Source organism: Sus scrofa, chromosome 13 (assembly GCF_054392235.1).
Source record: "Sus scrofa isolate SSC_HxYL_T2T_F1_AM1 chromosome 13, Sscrofa_HxYL_maternal_Yorkshire_Landrace_v2.0, whole genome shotgun sequence".
Classification (NCBI taxonomy): domain Eukaryota; kingdom Metazoa; phylum Chordata; class Mammalia; order Artiodactyla; family Suidae; genus Sus; species Sus scrofa.
In genome coordinates, this window is record NC_139395.1 from 150,368,381 (window position 1) to 150,388,879 (window position 20,499).

General features: G+C 39.0%; 1 protein-coding gene across 1 annotated transcript in view; it reads right to left on the minus strand.

Annotated features, from left to right (window-relative positions):
- Positions 1–370: 370 nt before the first annotated feature.
- The window catches only part of UMPS (uridine monophosphate synthetase), a 38,799-nt gene continuing 18,670 nt past the window's right edge, over positions 371–20,499 (minus strand). Inside the window, exons 2-6 of the mRNA XM_021071253.2 lie at positions 19,296–19,449; positions 16,475–17,146; positions 14,739–14,914; positions 13,248–13,362; positions 371–3,073 (exon numbers count right to left, since the gene is read on the minus strand). Of these exons, the coding sequence (XP_020926912.1) occupies positions 2,904–3,073; positions 13,248–13,362; positions 14,739–14,914; positions 16,475–17,146; positions 19,296–19,449 (1,287 nt within the window). The 3' untranslated portion in view covers positions 371–2,903. The remainder of the gene's footprint in view (positions 3,074–13,247; positions 13,363–14,738; positions 14,915–16,474; positions 17,147–19,295; positions 19,450–20,499) is intronic.

Consider the following 20,499-nt stretch of genomic DNA (forward strand, 5'->3'; position numbering starts at 1 on the left):
CCTCAATTTCATCTGTGAAATGGGGTGATTAGCTTAGATCTCTAAGGAGCTTGCTGTACCAGTTTCCTAAGACTGTAGGACACAGTCCCTGCTTCAGCTGCTGACAGGTCCCATTTCTATTGGCCTGATCCCCTACTCAACCTGTGCGCGCACCCCCAGCCTCCTCCTGGTGAGCCTTTTCAAGGGCACATACTCAGCGCCTTGCACTCACTAGTGTGGATCAGTCAGAGCACTGAGAAGTACCCTGATCATATATAACCAGGCTGCTACAGCCCAAATGGGGGTCACATGGCTGGGCTCAGGATTCCTGGTTGTGACAGGCCTTTCTCAGGACCAAGCTTCCCATGTTACAGATGACAGTATAGTCAGATTCCTTCTACTTCGCAAGTAATTTATTCCTCTAGATGCTTATAAAATTTCCCTGATGTTGTAATTGACAGGATATACCTGTTCCTAACACCTGTGGGCCCTTTTCATCTGGAGACAAGCATTTTTTCAAACTGGAAATTTTTGATTATTTCTGTAATTATTTCCTCATTGTCTTCTCCTTATATTCATGGATCTGCCCTCTGAGCCTCTCATCTATTCCCTCATTATTTGTCCCTTTGTTTTGAATTTTGATTTCTTCAACTTGCTCTTCCAGAAATCTAGTTCTCAACACTATCACACCATCCTTATATTTTCTTCTGTCAAACTTAAAACTCAAATTTTTATTCTAGTTCCTCCCAACCCTAATACACACAAGTTGTGTCATTTTGTACTTGTTATTCAGAAGTAGTACTGTCTTTAGCTCACTCAAGGCACCTGGGCTCCTATTCATTAAGAAACATTTGCTGAGCCCATTCCAGGTAGAGATACTGCACTGAACACAAGTTAAAATCCTGGCTCTCCTGGACCCAACACCTGTTACAGGTGGGGTTTTCTTTACTTTCCTTGCCTGGTTACTGGGCTTCCTCAAGTGCTCTTTTTGGCCTAGCCCTGGCTACCTTGAGCCACATGTAGTCACAAACCCAGGGTTGGAGGCCCAGACTGTATTTACAGACCAGCACTGCACTGACAAGGATGGGCTGTCAGCAACCCCAGCTCCTCCCCAGCCAGGAACATTCAGTTGGCCCCAATGTGTGTACACAGACACACATACACACGCGCACACACACACCCTAGATCTAGCCTCCTTGCTGTTCCTTGTACCCACCTACCTCGAAGGAAATGATCTCCTGTATCTGTCTTCTTCTCTGGAGAGCCTGGCAGAGTCCGTGGACCTCGCCTACATGGACTGGGCAGCCACTCCATTAGAAGAGGTGGGGGAATGGAAGTTGAGTGCCCTCAGGCTGCTGCCACCTGCACCCAGAGACTGATAATCAGTCCACATCAGCATGAGTGATGTTCATGAAGGGGGCACTTGAGACCTCAGCACACGACTGGAAAGGTCTCTCAGCCATGAGGTCACCAAGACTTTGAGGATAACCAAGAGGTTTCTATAAGTTTTTATTAGAAAAACTTCTGCCACTCCCTCCCTAACTTTCCACTCCTCCTGAGTAGCCCCAAGGCCACACCTCTTCCACTTCCTTCCTTCCGTGACAACTTGCCTTTCCCAGAGGGAACTTCTCTGGAGAAGCAGCACTGGCACCCAAAGCTCAGCTGGATTTTAGAGCAGAAGCTATTAAGTGGAGCCTCCAACATAAGCACCTGAGTTAAATAACAGCTTCCCTCTGAGTGCTGAGAGCTGAAGAGTGGGGCAGTCAGGGATGGGAACAGCTGTCATCTGGAGGAAATGGCAATTGCTCCTGCCACTATATGTCGTCATGAGCACAAGCAGAAGGAAAAGCAGACTAGGAGGTGCTGGTGGAATGGGAACTGAGAGCTTTCAAATGCACCTGCCACGTGGCCCCGCTCAAGATCCCCAGGGCCTTGGATGTTCAGTGGGGCCATTTCAAAATGATCATCTGAGCCCACACCCTTCACTCCCCTCTTGATGCTTCCTGAACAGACCAAAGAAATATAAAAATGGGAAAAATCGACATCAATACTGGAGACCAGGGATCACCCAGAAACTCTGAGGAATTTCTAGGAGAAAGTGCACTTGGGCCCAGAGTGAGAGGGCTTCCTGCGTGCCCAGCCTCTCCTTTGTCTTCATTTCTAAATGTGAAGGCTGACATCACTGTTAATGTTGTAGGATCCTCGAGCAAACCTCTGAATGAAACTTTAGAACTGACATTGCTGTCCTTTTAAATAAATGAAGGAACAGTTTGGTCCATTTGTAATGGAAATTAGGCGAAAGGAAGCAGTGACTGGGGTTAGCACAGGTCTACACTGTTGCCTCGGGGAAGAAATGAGTTATGAAATGGAAGCCAGATACTGGCTTCAGGGGCTCAGGGGCTCACTTACATGACCTGCATCCCCACCCAGCTCCCTCGGGTGAGTGAGCAACGGCAGTGCTAGGAGCATCTACATCCTGGACTATAACTTTGAAGCAGAAGAGGAGGGGAAAAGCTAGCATTTAAGAATTATTAGAGCACCACATTAGAGAGAATAAAGGACTCATGAAATGCTCTACTGGCTTTAGCCTCTTGATAGCCTAAAATGTCTGTCTCATGGCAATTAAAAGAATCCAAAAGTCTGATCTAGAGATAGGGGATCTTCAAATATGGAAGATTCTAACACAGACAGGACTGTGATTGCCTAATCAATATCAATCTCAACAAAAGAAAGTTTGAAAAAGAATGGATTAGAGTGATCACACATCACTGAATATTTCCTGTAGACCAGGGTTAAGTCCAGAAGCCAATCCAGGACCCATGGAAGAATCCAAGCAGTATTATAGGCAGCTTATTATTTCAAGGCAGTGGCATCTCGGGAGACTGTGTATCTTCAAGGCCTTCATAAAAATGTATCTGAGACACTCAAACAGCAAGTCTACTCAAATAAGCTTCCCAGGCAGCTTTTCTGTACTTCTCGGCTGCTTCCAGACGATTAGCTGACATTAAAATGCCCCGACCCACGATGATGATATCAGAACCTCGTTTGCCGATGACTTCCTGTGGGCTGTTGTACTGCTGGCCCAGATTATCACCTACAAAAACACAAACATTTACTGTAACACAGAAAAAGAGAAAACCTGTCACATGACTCTTCTGAAAAGTAACCTGATTGAAATAAAAATATGCTTGTGCTGGCCACTGCCCTTCTACAAAGCTAGTGATTAAAAGCAGATGAAGAGACTCCTAGGATTAGCCAGACCTCCACAGTGGAGACAGAGGCTAACCAATTCCTTTTTTTTTTCAATTTAGTTTAATTTTTATTTTATATTGGAGTATATTTGACTTACAATGTTAGTTTCAGATGTATAGCAAGGAGATTCAGTTATACATAACCATTCTTTCAGACTCTTTTCCTTTTACAGAATATTGAGTAAAGCACCCCTGTGCTATATATGCAGCAGATCCTTGTTGGTGATTTTATATATAGTAGTGTGTATGTGTTAATCCCAAACTCCAACTTTATCCTTTCCCTCCATGGCTCCCCTTTGGCAACCACAAGTTTGTTTTCAAAATCTGTGAATCTGTTTCTGTTTTGTAAATAGGTCCCCTTTTTGGGGGGGGGGGGCGGTTGCTACGCACACGACATATGGAAGTTCCTAGGCCTGGGACTGAACATGTACCACAGCGATGACCTGAGTGAGTCACAGTAGTGAAAATGCCAGATGAGGTCTTGCGCTATTGTAAATAGCACTGCAGTGAACACCGAGGTGCACGTGTCTTTTTGAATGATAGTTTTCTCTGGTTAGATGGAGAGAGATGGCTGGATCATACGGTAGTTCTACTTTTAGTCTTTTAAGGAACCTCCATACTGTTCTCTACAGTGATTGTACCAACTTACATTCCCACCAATAGTATAAGACAGTGTCCTTTTCTTCACATCTTTTTCAGCATTTACTGTATGTAGACTTTTTTTTTTTTTTTTTAAGGGCTGCACCTGTGGCATATGGAGGTTCCCAGGCAAGGGTTGAATTGGAGCTGCAGCTGCTGGCCTATGCCACAGCCACAGCAATGCCAGATCTGAGTCATGTTTGCAACTTACACTGCAGCTTGTGGCAACACCGGATCCTTAACCCACTGAGTGAGGCCAGGGATCAAACCCACATCTTCATGGATACTAGTTGGATTTGTTTCTCTTGAGCCACAATGGGAACTCCTATTGTTTGCAGGCTTTTTGATGATGGCCATTCTGACCAGTGTGAAGTGATACCTCACTATAATTCTGATTTGCATTTCTCTAATAGTGATGTTGGACATCTTTTTATGTACTTTGGGCCACTGGTATGTCTTTGAAGAAATTTCTATATTTTGGATATTAATCTCTTGTCGGTCACTTCATTTGCAAAGATTTTCTCCCATTTTGTGGGTTGTCTTTTTGTTTTGTTGGTTTCTTTTGCAGTGCAAGAGCTTTTAAAGGTTTAATTAGGTCTCACTTGTGTACTTACACTCTAGAAGGTGGGTCCAAAAAGATATTGCTGCGATTTATGTCATAGAGTGTTCTGCCTATGTTTTCCTAAAAAACTATAGGAGTTTTATAGTATCCAGCCTAACCTTTAAAGTCTTTAAATCATTTTTAGTTTTTTTTTGTTGTTGTTCATGGTGTTAGAGAATGCTATAATTTCATTCTTTTAACGTGGAGCTGTCTAGTTTTCCCAGCACTACTTATTGAAGAGACTGTCTTTTCTCCATTGAATATTCTTGCCTCCTCTATTGTAGATTATTTGACCACAGGTGCATGGGTTTATTCCGGGCTTTCTATCCCATTCCGCCGATCTATACTTCTGTTTCTATGCCAGTACCATACTGTTTCGATGACTAGCTTTGCAGTATTAGGTCAGGGAACCTGATTTCTTCAGCTCCATTTTTTTTCCCCTCAGGATTGCTTTGGCTATTCAGTGTCTTTTGTGTTCCCATACAAATTTTAAAAGTTTTTGTTCTAGTTTTGTGAAAAATGACTTTGGTAATTTGATAGAGATTGCACTGGACCTGCAGATTGCCTGGGGTAGTATAGTCATTTTGACAATACTGATTCTTCCAATTCAAAAGCATGGTATATCTTTTCATATGTTTGTATTATCTCTGATTTCTTTCATCAACATCTTAGAGTTTTCAGAATACAGACAAGTCTTTTACCTCCTTAGAAATGTTTGTTCTTAGGTATTTTATTGTTTTTAATGCAATGGTAAATTTAATTAGTTCCTTAATTTCTCTTTCACCTTTCACTTTTATAGAAATGCAGGAGATTTCTGTGTATTAATTTTGTATCCTGCAACTTTGCACATTGATGAGCTTTAGATGTTTGCAGTAGCATCTTCGGGATTTTCTACATAGAGTATCATGTCGTCTGCAAACACTGACAGCTGTACTTCTTTTTCCATTTGGATTCCTTTGATTTCTTTTGCTTCTCTAACTGTCGTGGCTAGGATGTCCAAAACTATGTTGAATGGAAGTAGCAAGAGAGGACATCATTGTCTTGTTCCCCATCTGAGAGGAAATGCTTTCAGCTTTTCATCACTGAGAATGATGTTAGCTGTGGGTTTGTCATATAGGGCCTTTATTATGTTGAGGTAGGTTCTCAATATGCCCACTTTCTGGAGAGTTTTTATTGTAAATGAGTGTTGAAGTTTGCCAGAAGTTTTTTTCTGTGTCTACTGAGATGATCATGGATTTTTATCCCTCAGTTGGATGTGGTGTATGTATATCACATTTATTTGATTTGTGGATACTGAAAAACTCTTGCATCCCTGGGATAAATCCCACTTGATCCTGGTGTATGATCCTTTTACTGTATTGTTAGATTCAGTTTGCTAGTATTTTGTTGAGGATTTTGCATCTATGTTCTTCAGTGATGTTGGCCTGTAACTAACTTCTTTTCAGTGTCCAATTTTAGAGCATGCATAGTTTAACAGTATCAAAAAACAGAAATAAATCTCCTGTTGCCAAAAAAAGTTCAATACCAAATAAAATAAAACTGCCTCACAATTAAAGACAATTTTAGCATACATCTTAGAATCACTGTGACACGCTGTTGGTAAAGTCCTCACAAGGCATCTAACCCGACCACGTACGTGAACCTTCTGCCACAACTCCATCAAGTGCTTAGATTATGTATAAACCCATATCCTTAATTCTGGCTTTCTGTTCTTTAAAAAAGAAATGTACCAAGGTGTAACTGACATATAAAATTAGTTTTAGGTGTACATCATGATTTAGTATTTGTGTACATTATGAACTGACCATCACCATAAGACTAGTTAACATCCATCATCTTGCATAATCACAAAAATTTTTTGTGAAAAAAGTTTTAGCAGCTTTTAAATATGTGGTATGGTTTTATTAACAATGTTGGTATGCTGTACATTACATCCCCATGACTTAACTTATAACTGGAAGTCTGTACCTTTGACTCCCTTGACCCACTCCATCCACCCTTACCCAATGACTGGCAACAATCAATCGGTTTTCTGTACCTACAAGCTTTTTTTTTGTTTGTTTGCTTTCTGCTTTTGTTCTAGGTTATCCATGATAAGTACAATCATATGGTATTTGTCTTTCTCTGATTTATTTCACTTAGCATAACCTCAAGGGCACCCATCCATATTGGCACAAATGGCAAGGTTTCTTTCTCTTTTTTTAATAGCTAAGTAATAGTCCGTTGTATATATAGACCACATATTTTCTATCCCTTTAGAAATGGACACTTAGATTGTTTCCATATCTCGTTATTGTAAATAATGCTACAATGAACAGTGTGGTGAAAATACCTCTTTAAGTTAGCATTTCTGTTTTCTTTGAATAAATATCCAGAAGTAGAATTGCTCAATCATACGCTAATTCTATTTTTAATTTTTTGAGGAACTTACTATCTTCTGTAGGAGTTATACCAATTTATTCTCACCAAAGGAGCACAAGGATTCCCTTTCTCTGCATCCTCACCAACACTTGTTATTTCTTCTATTTCTTTTTGATAGTGGGCATCCTTATTTTGTTTCCAATCATAGGTGAAAATCTTTAATAGTAGTCACTCTAATAGGTGTAAAGTGGTATCTCATTGTGATTTTGATGGTGTGTGTGTGTGTGTCTCTTTAGGGCTGCATCCATAGCATATAGAGGTTCCCAGGCTAGGGGCTAATCGGAGCTGTAGCCACCAGCCTATGCCACAGCCCACAGCAACACCAGATCCTTAACCCACTAAGTGAGGCCAGGGATGGAACCCACAAATTTATGGTTCCTAGTTGGATTCGTTTCCACTGTGCCAAGATGGGAGCTCCTGATTTTGATTTTGATTTCCCTGATGATTACTGATGTTGGGCATCTCTTCATGTGCTGGTTGGCCATTTGTACATACTTGGAAAAATGTCTATTAAAATCTTTTGCCCATTTTCTTAATCTGATTTTTTTTTTTTTGTTATTGAGCTGTATGAGTTCTTTATATATTTTAGATTACTAACCCCTTATAAGACATATGATTGCATATATCTTCTACTATTCAGTAAGCTGCCGTTTAATTTTGTTAATGGCTTCGTTTGCTATGTGGAAGCTTTTTAGTTTTTTATTTTTGCTTTTCTTGTTTGGAGTCTGGTTCAAAAATGACTGCCAAGACCTATGTCAAGGAGCTTACCATCTATGTTTTATTTTAGTAATTTTATGGTTTCAGGTCTTATGTTCAAGTCTTTAATCCATTTTGAATTAATTTTTTTATACAGTGTAAGATAGTGGTTCAGTTTCATTCTTTTGCATGGGGCTGACCAGTCTTCCTAACACTATTTTATTGAAGAGATCCTAACCCATTATATTCTTGGGCTCTTTTGTCAATAACTGACCATATATGTGTGGGTTAATTTCTGGGCTATTCTGCTCCATTGATCTATGTGTCTTTTTAATGCAAATACCATGCTGTTTGGATTACAGTAGTTTTGAAATCTAGTTTGAAATCAGGGAGTGTGAGCTCTCCAACTTTGTTGTTCTTTCTCCAGATTACTTTGGTTATTTGGCAGCTTTAGCGATTTTAAAGAAATTTTAGGATTGTGTGTGTTCTATTTCTGTGAAAAATGCCATTGGAATGTTGAAAGGGATTGCACTGAATTTGTAGATTGCTTTGGGTAACAGACATTTTTACAATATTAATTCTAATATATAAGCACAAAAGAGCTTCCCTTTTATCTGTATCTTCAATTTTGTTCATAAATGTCTTTGGTCTTACAGTTTTCAGTGCACAGGTCTTTCACCTCCTTGGTTAAGCTTATTTGTAGGTATCTTTTTGATTCAACTGTAAATGATATTTTCTTAATTTCTTTTTCTGATTGTTAATATACGTAAAATGCTACAGATTTCTGCATATTAACTTTGTATCCTGTAACTTAATTGAATTTGTATATTAGTTCTGATAGGTTTTTTTTAGTCTGTAGGGTTTCCTATATGTAATAAAAGCATGTCATCTGCAACTAGTGACAGTTTTACTTCCTTTCTAGTTTGAATGCTTTTTGTTTCTTTTTCTTGACTAATTGCTCTGGCTAGGATCTCCAACACCAACCTGAGTAAAAAGTGACAAAAGCGGGCATTATTGTTTTGTTCTGAGAGGAAAAGCTTTCAGCTTTTTCAGTACCATGTTATTACCTGTGGTCATATATGGCCTTTATTATGTTGGGATAAGTTCACTCTATATCTACCCTGTTGAGTCTTTATCATAAATGGATGTTGAAGTTTGTAAAATACTTTTTCAGCATCTATTGAGTCTGTTTCTCCTTCCATTGTGCCTTGCTTTCTTTCTTTAGTGGCATGTTTTGATTTCTTTCTCTTCATCTTCTGTGCCTCTATTATAGGATTTTGCTTTGTGGTTACCATTTGGCTTACATGTAACAACGTGTATTTGTAACAGTATTTTAAGTTGATAGCAACTTAAATTTGACTGCATTCTAAAGCTCTACATTTCTGTTTTTGATGTCACCTTTTATACCTTTTTGTCTTGTGTATCCCTTAACTAATTATTGTAATTATTATAATAACTTTTGAATTTTTTTTTTCTTTTTATGGCTGCACTTGCTGCATATATGGAAGTTCCCAGGCTGGAGTCAAATTGGAGCTGTAGCTGCAGGCCTACACCATAGCCACAGCAACATGAGACCCGAGCTGCATCTGTTGCCTATGCTACAGCTTACAGCAACACCAGACCCTTAACCCACTGAGTGAGGCCAGGCATTGAACTGCATTGTCATGGATACTAGTCTGGTTGTTAACCTGCTGAGCCCACAACAGGAACTCCACAATAACTTCTTACTACTTAAAGTGGTTACTCTATTTTTACCTTTTCAGTGAGATTTATTCTTCCCTGTGTTTTCTTTTTATTAATTAGCACCCTTTCCTTTCAGCTTAAAGAAGTCCCTTTTTAACATTTCTTGTAAGGCTGGTTCAGTGATGATGAACTCTAAGCTTTTGCTGATCTGGAAAATTTTTTCCTTCAATTATGAATGTGCTATACAAGAGTTCTTTCTTTCAAGTTTTCCTTTTAGCACTTGGGATACATACGCCACTCCTCTCTGGCTTGCAAAGTTTCTGCTGAAAAATCTGCTGGTAGTTTCAAGGAAGTTCTCTTGAACCTAACAAGTTGTTTTTCTTTTGCTACTTTTAAGATTTTCTCCTTGTCTTGAACTTTTGCTGTTTCAATTATAATTGGGTTCGTGTCATTTGGAACACTCTGGGTTTCCTGCAACTGGATGTCTGTTTCCTTCCCCAGGGTTGGGAAGTTTTCAGTCATCATTTCATCAAGTAAGTTTTCTACCCCTTTCTCTCTCCTTTTGGGAATCCAACAGTGAGTACGTCAGTCTGTTTGATGGGTCCCATAAGTCCTTTAAGCTATCTTGACCTTTTTCATTCTTTCTTGGTTTTGCTACCCAGATTGAGTAAGTTCCATTGCCTTGTCTTCAGGCTTCTTTCTTTGCTTCAGCTAGTTGGCTACTGAAACCCTCTACTGTATTTTTCACTTCAGTTACTGTATTCCTCAGCTCTGTGACTTCTATTCAATACATATATTTCCTATGTTGAAGCTGAGTTCAGGGAGCATCTTTATGACCATTACTTTGAACTCTATTGGGTAAATTACTTATCTCCATTTCATTAAGGTTTTCCCCTGAGAGTTTTATCTTATTCTTCCATTTGGAACATAAGGCCTCTCTTTCTTCATTTTGTTTTATTAGATGAAAGAACCCTCTCCCCATTTTGGAAGAAGTGGCCTCATGTAGGAGATGCACTTTCTTTCAACCCTACCCTAGTTCCTGCTTGTTTCTTAAATCTTTTTAATTGTTCAAGTAGTCTATTATATTTGTAATGGCTCCCAGCAGTTGGGAGTTTGCCAAGACTTGTCGATGTCCGAAAGGAGAGGGTCTCAGTCAGCTCCTAGGTTCACAGTGACTATACTCGGAACCTCAGGCATCAGCTTTTGAAGTATGCAAATACATACAGTCCTGGGGGACAGCAAGCATAAACCCCACTGGCCACCAGGTATAAATTCTTTTCTGGGCAATGACGGCAAGCTGTAAGGAGACAGGGAGAGGGCAAGGATAGTCTCTACCAGCTTAGGTTCCTGGAGAACAGCTCCATAGGCCCCAAGTATGTGCTAAAACTGAAGCCTCAGGCTAAAGCTTCGGGACAAGCAAATAAAATAAGCCTCTTTGACACAAAGACCAGGGTTGCATTTCACTGTGCTGTCTGTGCAGTGCCCTGGGGTGGGAGCCTGCCAAGAATTGTCAGATTTTACAGTACCATGGGACCCAGGAAAGCAACAGCCCCACCCCCGGGCCAAAACCATTAGAGCCAGATGATCAAGGGGTTGCCCCTGGGTGGCAGCCACCAAAACTGGGGCAACAGACATGTGAGAGGCCTCCCTTCCAGAAGATACTGGCACTTTGGAGTGCAGCAGAGGGTCAACAAAAAGTAACAATGCCCTCTGAAAAAGATTCAACAGTTTGCCCTTTGATGTGTGTTTAATTAAAGGCCTGCCCCTCAGGCTGCAGCTTTGATGACTAGCTCAGTCTTTAACAGCAAGACTGAACTCCTGGCTCTGTTGCTGCTCTTGCTGTGCCCTAGGGTGGTGGCTATTTAAGAACTCTCTCCATAGGTTATTTTAGCGGGACCTGCAAGTGTAAGCCCTATTGGCCACCAAACCCAGCCCTGGGGGTAGCTGCATAAACCAGGGTGCCAGGCCAGGGGGTAAGTTTCTTTGTGGGAGATATCAGGTAGCTGGAGTGAGGCAAAGGGAGAGCACAATGATTATAGCCACGGGTTTTGACTTCCGCCCTGACTGTGCATCTCCATAGCAGGGGTAGAGATTAGGTGAGGTTGTGTCCCAGCCTCTCCTACCAACTTCAACATGGTTTTCTTCTCATTTGCCTGACGTGTAGTCAGTGCTCAGCCAGCCTTTAGGTTTTTTTTCCCAGAGGAAACTGCTCCACAATAGCTGTAGACTTTGTGGGAGGAGGGAAGATTAGGATCTTCCTATGTTGCCGTCTTGAACCAGAACCCCACTTTTTCCTCCTTTTAAAATTCTACTGTTCCAGGAGGCCTCTTAAATGGCTTATCGTTCAAATCCAAGATGTTTTAAAAATTCTTCAAAGCCTAGATCCTAAACTGTACTATATAATCAAAAATTGTAGAGGCTTCCAATGAACATTAATAATTGGCAAAGAGTACTTAACTCTGCCAAAATATGGTTATTAAGTGGTTTATACCCATTTTCATTTAAGCCTCTCAACAACCCCTATGAGGTTCAATAGTCCCCTCATTTTATAGATCAAGAAAATGAGCCCAAAAAAGAAGGGAACTGACTTGTCCAAGGATACTGTAAGGGCCAGGAATCCAAATCCACCTGACTCATAAAATGTTTAGCTCAAATGTAGAGTTTTTATGAAGTTGTCGAGTCATTCTGCTAGGGTCTACTCTGTTGCATGTAAAACTTGAAACTTGAGAGATGGAACCAAAACTTCCAATATTCTTAAAGTACTCAATGAAAAGTACCCCCCCACACAGTAATATCTTCCTTTTAAAAATATAACCATACTTATATCATTTATATAACTAGTTCCTTTAAGGCTCGTAAGTATCCAATAATTCTTTAATTTAGGTTTTTTTTTTTTTTTAAGCAAGGTTTACCAAAGCTATACTATCAATTGCTATGTTCACAGAAATACCAACTCTTACATCTGCTCCTATACAGTGTATTATCCATTCTGTCAACATCTGTGTAAGTATTTACAGAGCCCTTGTGATGCACAGGGTACTGTGCTAGAGGCTATGCATTCTTCAGAAAGAACTCTCATCCTCAAGGAGTTTCCAGCCTAGTAGAGTATTCCAGAAATATGCTACATGTGCAAAAATACACACAAGGCTGTTCAGTTTGTAAATATCCAAATGCATCAGTTTGTAAATATCCAAATGCATCAACAAGGGAATGATTAAACATATTATGGCCCAAGTGTAACTAGAATACAGTAGAGAGTTGTTACGAGGTAACTCTAGATGTGGAAACCTAACATAACTGCACATATACAAAACATCTTCCATATTCTATGAAGCAAGGTTGTTTTCATCTTAAATCATTTTTGCTGAGGATCAAAATGTTCACAGTTCTTAAGAGGGATAGAATAAACTCCCAAAACTGTGATAAGCAAGGTTTCTTGTACAATAACCAATTCAGGAACAATGTTTCCAGGTCATCATTTCTTCCCCATTCAAAACCAAAGCAGCTTTATCTTATCCTATCACAGCACATTTAATAACTAGATCACTCCCTTATTGACTAGAGACTATCATTGAGAAAATCTACACTGTTTTCTGGCCACTGCAACTGCAGTCAGATAAGCTTGGGAACATGACAGAACTCTCCACACTGAGAGCCACATTAAACATTAGTATTTTAAAGGCTTTGAAAAGTCTAACAAAGAAACAAATGTCTGATTTTGTTAAGCCTAAGACATTCCTCCTTGAGCATAGAACATTTTTTTGGCAGTATATTCAGAACATCAGTAGGGAAACACTTTTAACTAAAATTATTAGTTTCTGGGCATATTTCAACAAAAAGTAACTCTATAGATTTCCATCCTAAAATTAGACTGGCAGCTATGTTGCATATCTAGGTTTTGCTTTTTCCTTGCTGACTTTGGTAAGACTTGGAAAAAGAAGTATTTTGGGAGAACCATGACCAATGAATAGATTTACCTCCTGCTTCTAATTGAACTCCTGGAGTCAAGTGGAGAAATTCTGGTTTCATGCTTACTCGGGAGCCAGAAATAAAACCAACCACAAATTCAGAATGCTCCTCAGCCATTCTCACCTAAATGGAATATAACATAGATTATATGAAAGGAGTTAATCAGGAGTTAATCACATAAAGAAACTTTGCTATTTTATAGATGCCTTTTTTCATTTCACATTAAACTCATACCTAAAACTGGCAATCTTAGATATGAATCTATATACTTGTTCCATTAAGGCCCTGAAATAACTCCTTTTCCCCCTTTCCCAAAACCATACACTAAAAAACACTAAAAATCCTATACAATGTGCATCTAAAACTGAGATGCTGCATGGTTACTTATTTATAATAATGCTTGGGGACTCACCTACTTCCAAAAAGGATATGAGTGGTACTCTAGAATACATTCATAACAGTATGAAACTACACTGTTACCTCATATTCATAGAAGTTTCTGTAGAAGAGGTGCCTGACCTTCTAATTTGGATTTTTTCTGAGGCCCAGATGGTTCCATTCTTGCCACTAAGTACTACCACCTAGCAACAAGCAATGTATTGTCCTTGAACCAGGTCCAGAATACCAAATATGGACCCTCTGCTATGAGAGTTGGGAAATCACAGACATTCATGGTCAATTATGGTCAATAGAGGGGTGGGGTTGAAACCTGGCCCTAGGGCCATGGGAGTTCTTCACCGTTCCACAGTCTTTGAGATAATATGAGAACATGAATTCCCATGTACAAATTAAAATTCATTAAAATAAAAATTCCCATTGCTTTAAAAAGTAAATAGTCTTTAAAGTATCTGTAAAGGTAATCCTTCCATCTTTGCAGATAATATTCAACTATGAAACCTGCCCAGAGGAGAATGTGAAGAGGAGCTTTTTAACGAGATGATTAGCCATCCATCTCTCATTTTGTTCTGGCGTATGGGGTGGGAGCTGGGTATTAACATGTATGGGCTTCTAAGAACCTTTAATAATGAGGAGTTACTGGAGGATACCATGTGTCTGGACTCTAGTTAAGAGCTCTCCCATACACTGCCAATCAATGTCAAAGACTGCAAAAGCTAAACCACTTCCTGTGGGCCGCTGTCATGACAATGAGCATCCCTAGGGGCCTGCGGAAGAGTCCAAGCAACCGCATGTCTGGGAAAATCCTCCTATAGGTTAACGGCCAGGTAAGCACAGAGAGATGTTTATCTGACCCACTATCTGTATATCTCTTGGAGTATATAATTCAAATCTCTTTGGTACCCACTACAAGATAGAAAATACTATATTAATTATCAGGGAATCCTAGCTAACTAGTATGAATATACTGCCATACTAACAGCAGCTGATTTTATTTTTGGCAGGGATTCCATAGTCCTCAAATTAAGATATTTTCTGCCCCTATAACATGCAGTGTTGGCCTTGGCCTTCTCTCATCCCAGTCCTTCTCCTCTGTCACTTACTGCTGCCTCAGTGTAGCTCCCAGTGGCCAAGGAGCCAGCAGAACTCATTTCTGCAATGAGCAAGCAGGCCCGGTGCAGGGGCAGGCCGACTTCTCGCAGGCCTTTCACAACTCCCGAGCCTGGCACCACATGAGCATTTACTATATCTGCCCAGGAAGCTATTTTAAAGACACCACCTAAGAAGGGGGAAAAAAAAGACATTTGTCAATTTTCAAATAAAAACCTGTAACTTTTTACCCACCTAAACAACTACAAGAGGAAAATAATTTCCTAGCAACATGCTAATGAAATAGTGAAACACTTGAAGAATTTTAGTGATTAGCAATGACCTATTGTGAAAAAATTTATCTGTTAACCTTGCTAGCTAGTTAAAAGAGATCATGAGGAAGAAAAAAATCTTGCAATTTCTGTAGTCTACTAGCAAAACTGATTAGACTTTTTCCTTGCAGGCTGACACTTGTGACCACCAATAAAATTTACCTGCATACTGCTTTTTTACTGTGTTTCCTATATCTGCAAACTTCCGGTCTTCAAATATTAAGAACTCGTGGCGTTTTGCCAGAGTAGTTAACTCCTTCATTACATCGGGAGTAAAATCATTCAAAATATCTACGTGAGTCTTGAGCATGCAATTGGAAAGGGACTCCAATGAAGATAGGTGTTTGTGGAGGTCACTGTAATTCCTCTGAAGATGAAAAACTTTCATCCTGTAGGGAATCTCTCAAGCAATTTTACCATCTCTCAAATCTTCTGCTTGTTCTTAGGTCTCTCTGACTCCTCAAATTTCAAAAAGCAATTATAAGCATTTTAAAAGCAGACAACAATAACCCGAGAGATTTCTGCAAGAACTATATACAAATCTGTAGAAATTCTTGTATAAATCTTTCAATAGTTGAGATCTTAAGCACATGAAGAAAGTTAATTACAGACAAATCTATCCTAAAGAAATAGTTTGAGTAGACATTACTTAAAAAAAATTACCTCAAAAGATACTTTTAACTTTTAAATAACACAAAATGTCTGTTGTAAGGTTAAGTGAAAAGAACATTATAGATTCACATGAGAACTTAATTCCTTACTCATTCTTCTATGCAAATTTTTTTCAAGTAACATATGTTCTACCTTGAGTTCCTATTTAACATAAATTTTTTAAAAGACGTGTATCAACAGATGTAAGACTGTAAGATTTATTTTTAGCAGAAAAACATTACCTTTCCTTTTTTCCTATACCTGAAATGTTCACTTTTTAAATATTCAGAACTCACTGTGTTCTGCCAGGACCAACACCTGTCATTTCTGCCTGCCTAGAACCCAAGCCCCCTTCTTCTGGCATAAGCATACTCATTTTCTTTAGGGGAACTACTCCTGACTAGACCTCAGGGTTCTAAAAGTTTATGGAGTTAATAGCCTCTGATCACCAGGGCTGGGGCATACCACCCAGGAGAGGTAATAAAGGTATTCTGTGCCCTAGGTGTGAGTGATGATTGCTTGGGTGCAGGCATGAGGACTGTGCCTACCTATCTGTGAAAGCACTCAAGAGAGAAGAAAGCACAGGTGAGACATTGAGAGAAAGTAAGCTCAAAAGATAGTACTTGGGCTCCTAGACCCAACCAGGCTTGACAGATTGTTCTACAGCTGGAGTATCAGTGATGTAAGCCAACAAATACATTTTCTTTTTTTCTTCAGCCAGTCTAAGCTGAATTTCTGATTCTTGATGGTTCATGAGTAACACTTACCTGCATACTGCTTTTTTACTGTGTTTCCTATATCTGCAAACTTCCGGTCTTCAAATATTAAGAACTCGTGGCGTTTCGCCAGAGTAGTTAACTCCTTCATCACATCGGGAGTAAAATCATTCAAAATATCTACGTGAGTCTTGAGCATGCAGATGCTCGGTCCTAAAGCATCTGCTAGCTGCAACAGCTCTCGGGACTCTGAAATATCAGCAGACAGACACAGATTGGTCTCCTTCTTTTGCATGAGCCTGAGGAGCTTCGAAGCAACTGGGTGGATCCCAGGCAGCTCTGCACGTGTACCAAAGCTTAGTTCTTTGGGTGCTTTCTTTGCAGAAGGGAGGGAACCATTATGATTAGCTACCACAAAAACATTCTCCTGAATAAATCTCTTTACTCTCTCAACCATCTCAGCATCAATTTTCTTCTGTTGCTCAAGGATCTCCAGCATGTTGGACAATGTACACACTGAGTGGAGACGAATCCCGTGTGCCTGCAACTTGTCCCTGCCTCCTTGCTCTCTGTCCAGCACCACTATGGCATCAGTGACCTTCAAGCCCTCCTTCTGAAGAACCTCAACAGTTTCCAAGATACTAGATCCACTGGTAACAACATCTTCAATGATCAAACAGGTTTCTCCTGGATTAACAGCCCCTTCTATAAGACGCTTGGTACCTAGAAAAGAAAAAATTATGTTGATTCCATTTAAAAGTTATAATTTCAGCCGACTCAAGGTGTATCTTGCAGTATAAATTTGGCATGTATTTATGAAAAAGGTGGGTCACCTAAATCATATTGTATGATCATCTACTTTGGAACTACTATAGATTTCTGATGAATCGACCATGTGCCATGATTACAGTTTTGTTCAGCATCTCTGTATTTTAAAATTGTCAAGTTACATATACAGAATATTTATAGTAAAACTATCAAATTATTTAACTATAAATAAACATTACTCAATGTGTTTATGATCAAAATATCAAATACGGGGTTTCTTAAGGTTCCTTTTTCCATTAACAATTTCATGATTCAAAATCAGCCAAACAACTGGCCTTTTGAGAATTATAAACTCGGGAGGGAAAATATTCAACAACCATTTAGATCAATCACTATAACCTTATAAATTATTTAATATATAAATAACAATAGATAATTACTCCAACCCCCCCCACTACAGACTATTTTCAGATAATCTACAAATTATAATAATGCAGGCTGTAGACTACATAGACTCATATATTTAGAGACTTATTTGTCTATTTTCCACTACCAAATTTGCCTTATTTTGAAACAAATAGAATGAGTGGGCATTTTGCCCACTTTTTGAGCTTTTCCACAGGTCCCCTCTTTGCTCTTCCCCATTCTTTTCCCCTTAATCCTTTCCTTCCCTTGAAGAACTGGTAAGTTCAAGTGAATCAGCTTAGACCAGAACAAAGAACTTCAAGTATCTAGAGGTGTAGTTAAAAATTAATGATCTTATTCTAAGAAATATAATACAGAAATAGAAATAGTTTCCTTATGGCAAGGATTCATATACATAAACACTGTGCCATTAAGCAGCAAAAATATTTTTCTGATTTTTTTCATAGTGTAAAAACTAGACAAAATAGTGTAACAAACCCCCACAAATATAGGACCTCACCACTTATGGGCAATCTTGTTTCAGCTATAACTCCACTCCCACTCTCCCCCTATAATTTTTAGAAGCAAATTTCAGATAACATACAACTTCATAAAAATTTTTCAAATGCATCTGTAAAAAGGTCTCTTTTTCAAAAACAAAACGCTATGAAACCAACATAAAACAATACCAAAAAACCCATTAATTCCTTTATATCCTCAAATATGAAGTCAGTGGCAATATTTTTAGACTGATTTAGTTTTAAAGCAGCCTACAGGTTTAAAACACCCACCTGATAACCTACTGCTATGGAGCCATTAAAAAAAAAAAAAATCTCCATTTAGAATTTCACGTGGCATTTATATTGCTTTAATTCATGCAATTTAAATATAGGAATTCCCAGAGCTCCTGCTGTGGCTCAGGAGGTTAAAAACCCGACTAGTATCCATGAGGATGTGGGTTCAATCCCTGGCCTCACTCAGTTAGTTAAAGATCTGGCGTTGCCGAGAGCTATGACATAGTCACCAATGTGGCTCGGATCCAGCTCTGCTGCAGCTGTGGCATAGGCAGGCAGCTGCAGCTCCAATTTGACCCCTAGCCTGCGAACTTCCATATGCTGCAGGTGCGGCCCTAAAAAGTAAAAATAAATACAGGAGTTCCCAGTGTGGTGCAATGGATTAAGAATCTGACTGCAGGAGTTCCTGCTGTGGTCGAATGGGATTGGTGGCTTCTCTGGAGCACTGGAATGCAGGTTTGACCCTCAGCCCACCACTGTGGGTTAAGAATCCAGTGTTGTCAGAGCTGCAGCTCAGATTCAATCCATGACCCAGGAATGTCCGTATGCTGCAGGTGCAGCCATTAAAAATAATTTTTTAAATAAATGAATACACTGGAAAAGCCATACTCTTAAAACATTCAGCTGATGAGGGAGGTGCTGATAAAAATTTGGGGTTTCATAAATTTGGTGCACAAAATAGCACTTTTTTTCCATTGCCTAATTAATATAAAGCATTTCACCCATAGATGCTAAGGAAAGGAAGGTGATTTATAACAACAGTCAACAAACTCCATAGGCCATTACAACTCAAAGGACTTATGAAGAATATTAGGTAAGTATGAAAATCACTGCCTACAAGAAGAAAACCTTCTAAAAGTATCAGGTTACATAACAACTTAATGCTTATACTATTTTTACTTTACCATAATCCTTTGCTTCTTTCCTTCTAATAAGCATTGGAATTTGGTTGGTTGAACAGATAACTGTAGCCAATGGTAAAGCTGTGTAAGGTACTCCACACACAGTATCAAAATTGATCCCTGCATTTTGGGCAGTTTGGAATAAAATTTCAGCAACCTGTAAAAAAACAAACATATAAACTATTATTATTACAAGTTTAAGTTGTGTATAAATCATGTATAAAAGGGCAGTAACAACCCAGCAGAGGACAGTCTCAAACGTGATCAGAAAAATTTAAGAGCTTTTTTGTTAAACTGCCCTCAACACAAATACGAGATTACAAACATAAAAACACAAGACTTAACTTAGACTCAGGGCTGCTCTGAGGGCAGAACGGAATACGGAATACGTTAGAAAAGGGTTTGATGTTGACCTTGAAGACTAAGGATGAGCCCCTAGGCTTTACAGTTTCCCTAAGCAATTCTTTATGCTTTGTCTAAAACTTTTATTACTGGCTACTTTTATTTTCCTGAAGTCTTCAATCAAGAAATTGCACAAGAGAAATTAACAATCACATTTACACTGCATCAAAAATACCTACAAATAAATTTAACCAAGGAAGTGAAGACCTGTACACTAAAAACTGTAATACATTGATTTAAAAAAAACAAAACCTGAAAATGATAGAAGGATATTTTGTATGGATTATAATTAGATTGTTAAAATGCCCATACTACACAAAGCAATCTACAGATTCAATGCAACCGCTAGCAAAATTCCAATGGCATTTTTCACATAAGTAGAACAAAATGATCCTAAAATTAGTACAGAAACAGAAAAGACCCCAGACAGCCAAAACAATCTTGAGAAAAAAGAACCAAGCTGGAGGCATCAGATTCTCTGATTTCAAACTGTATTACAAAGCTACAGTAATCAAAATAGTACAGTACAAGCATTTAAATAACAGAGACCCTAAAAACAAAGCCAAGCCTATGTCCAATTTATTTACGACAAAGGAGCCAAGAATACACAACGGGAAAGGACAATCTCTTCAAAAAACAGCGTTGGTAAAACTGGTCAGCCATATGCAAAAGAATGAAGCTGGACCACTATCTTACACCATACACAAAAATTAACTTCAATGGATTACACTTGAATGTAAGACCTGAAAACATAAAATTCCTATGCAATATATACAAATATTGAGCCATTATCTTTACATCTGAA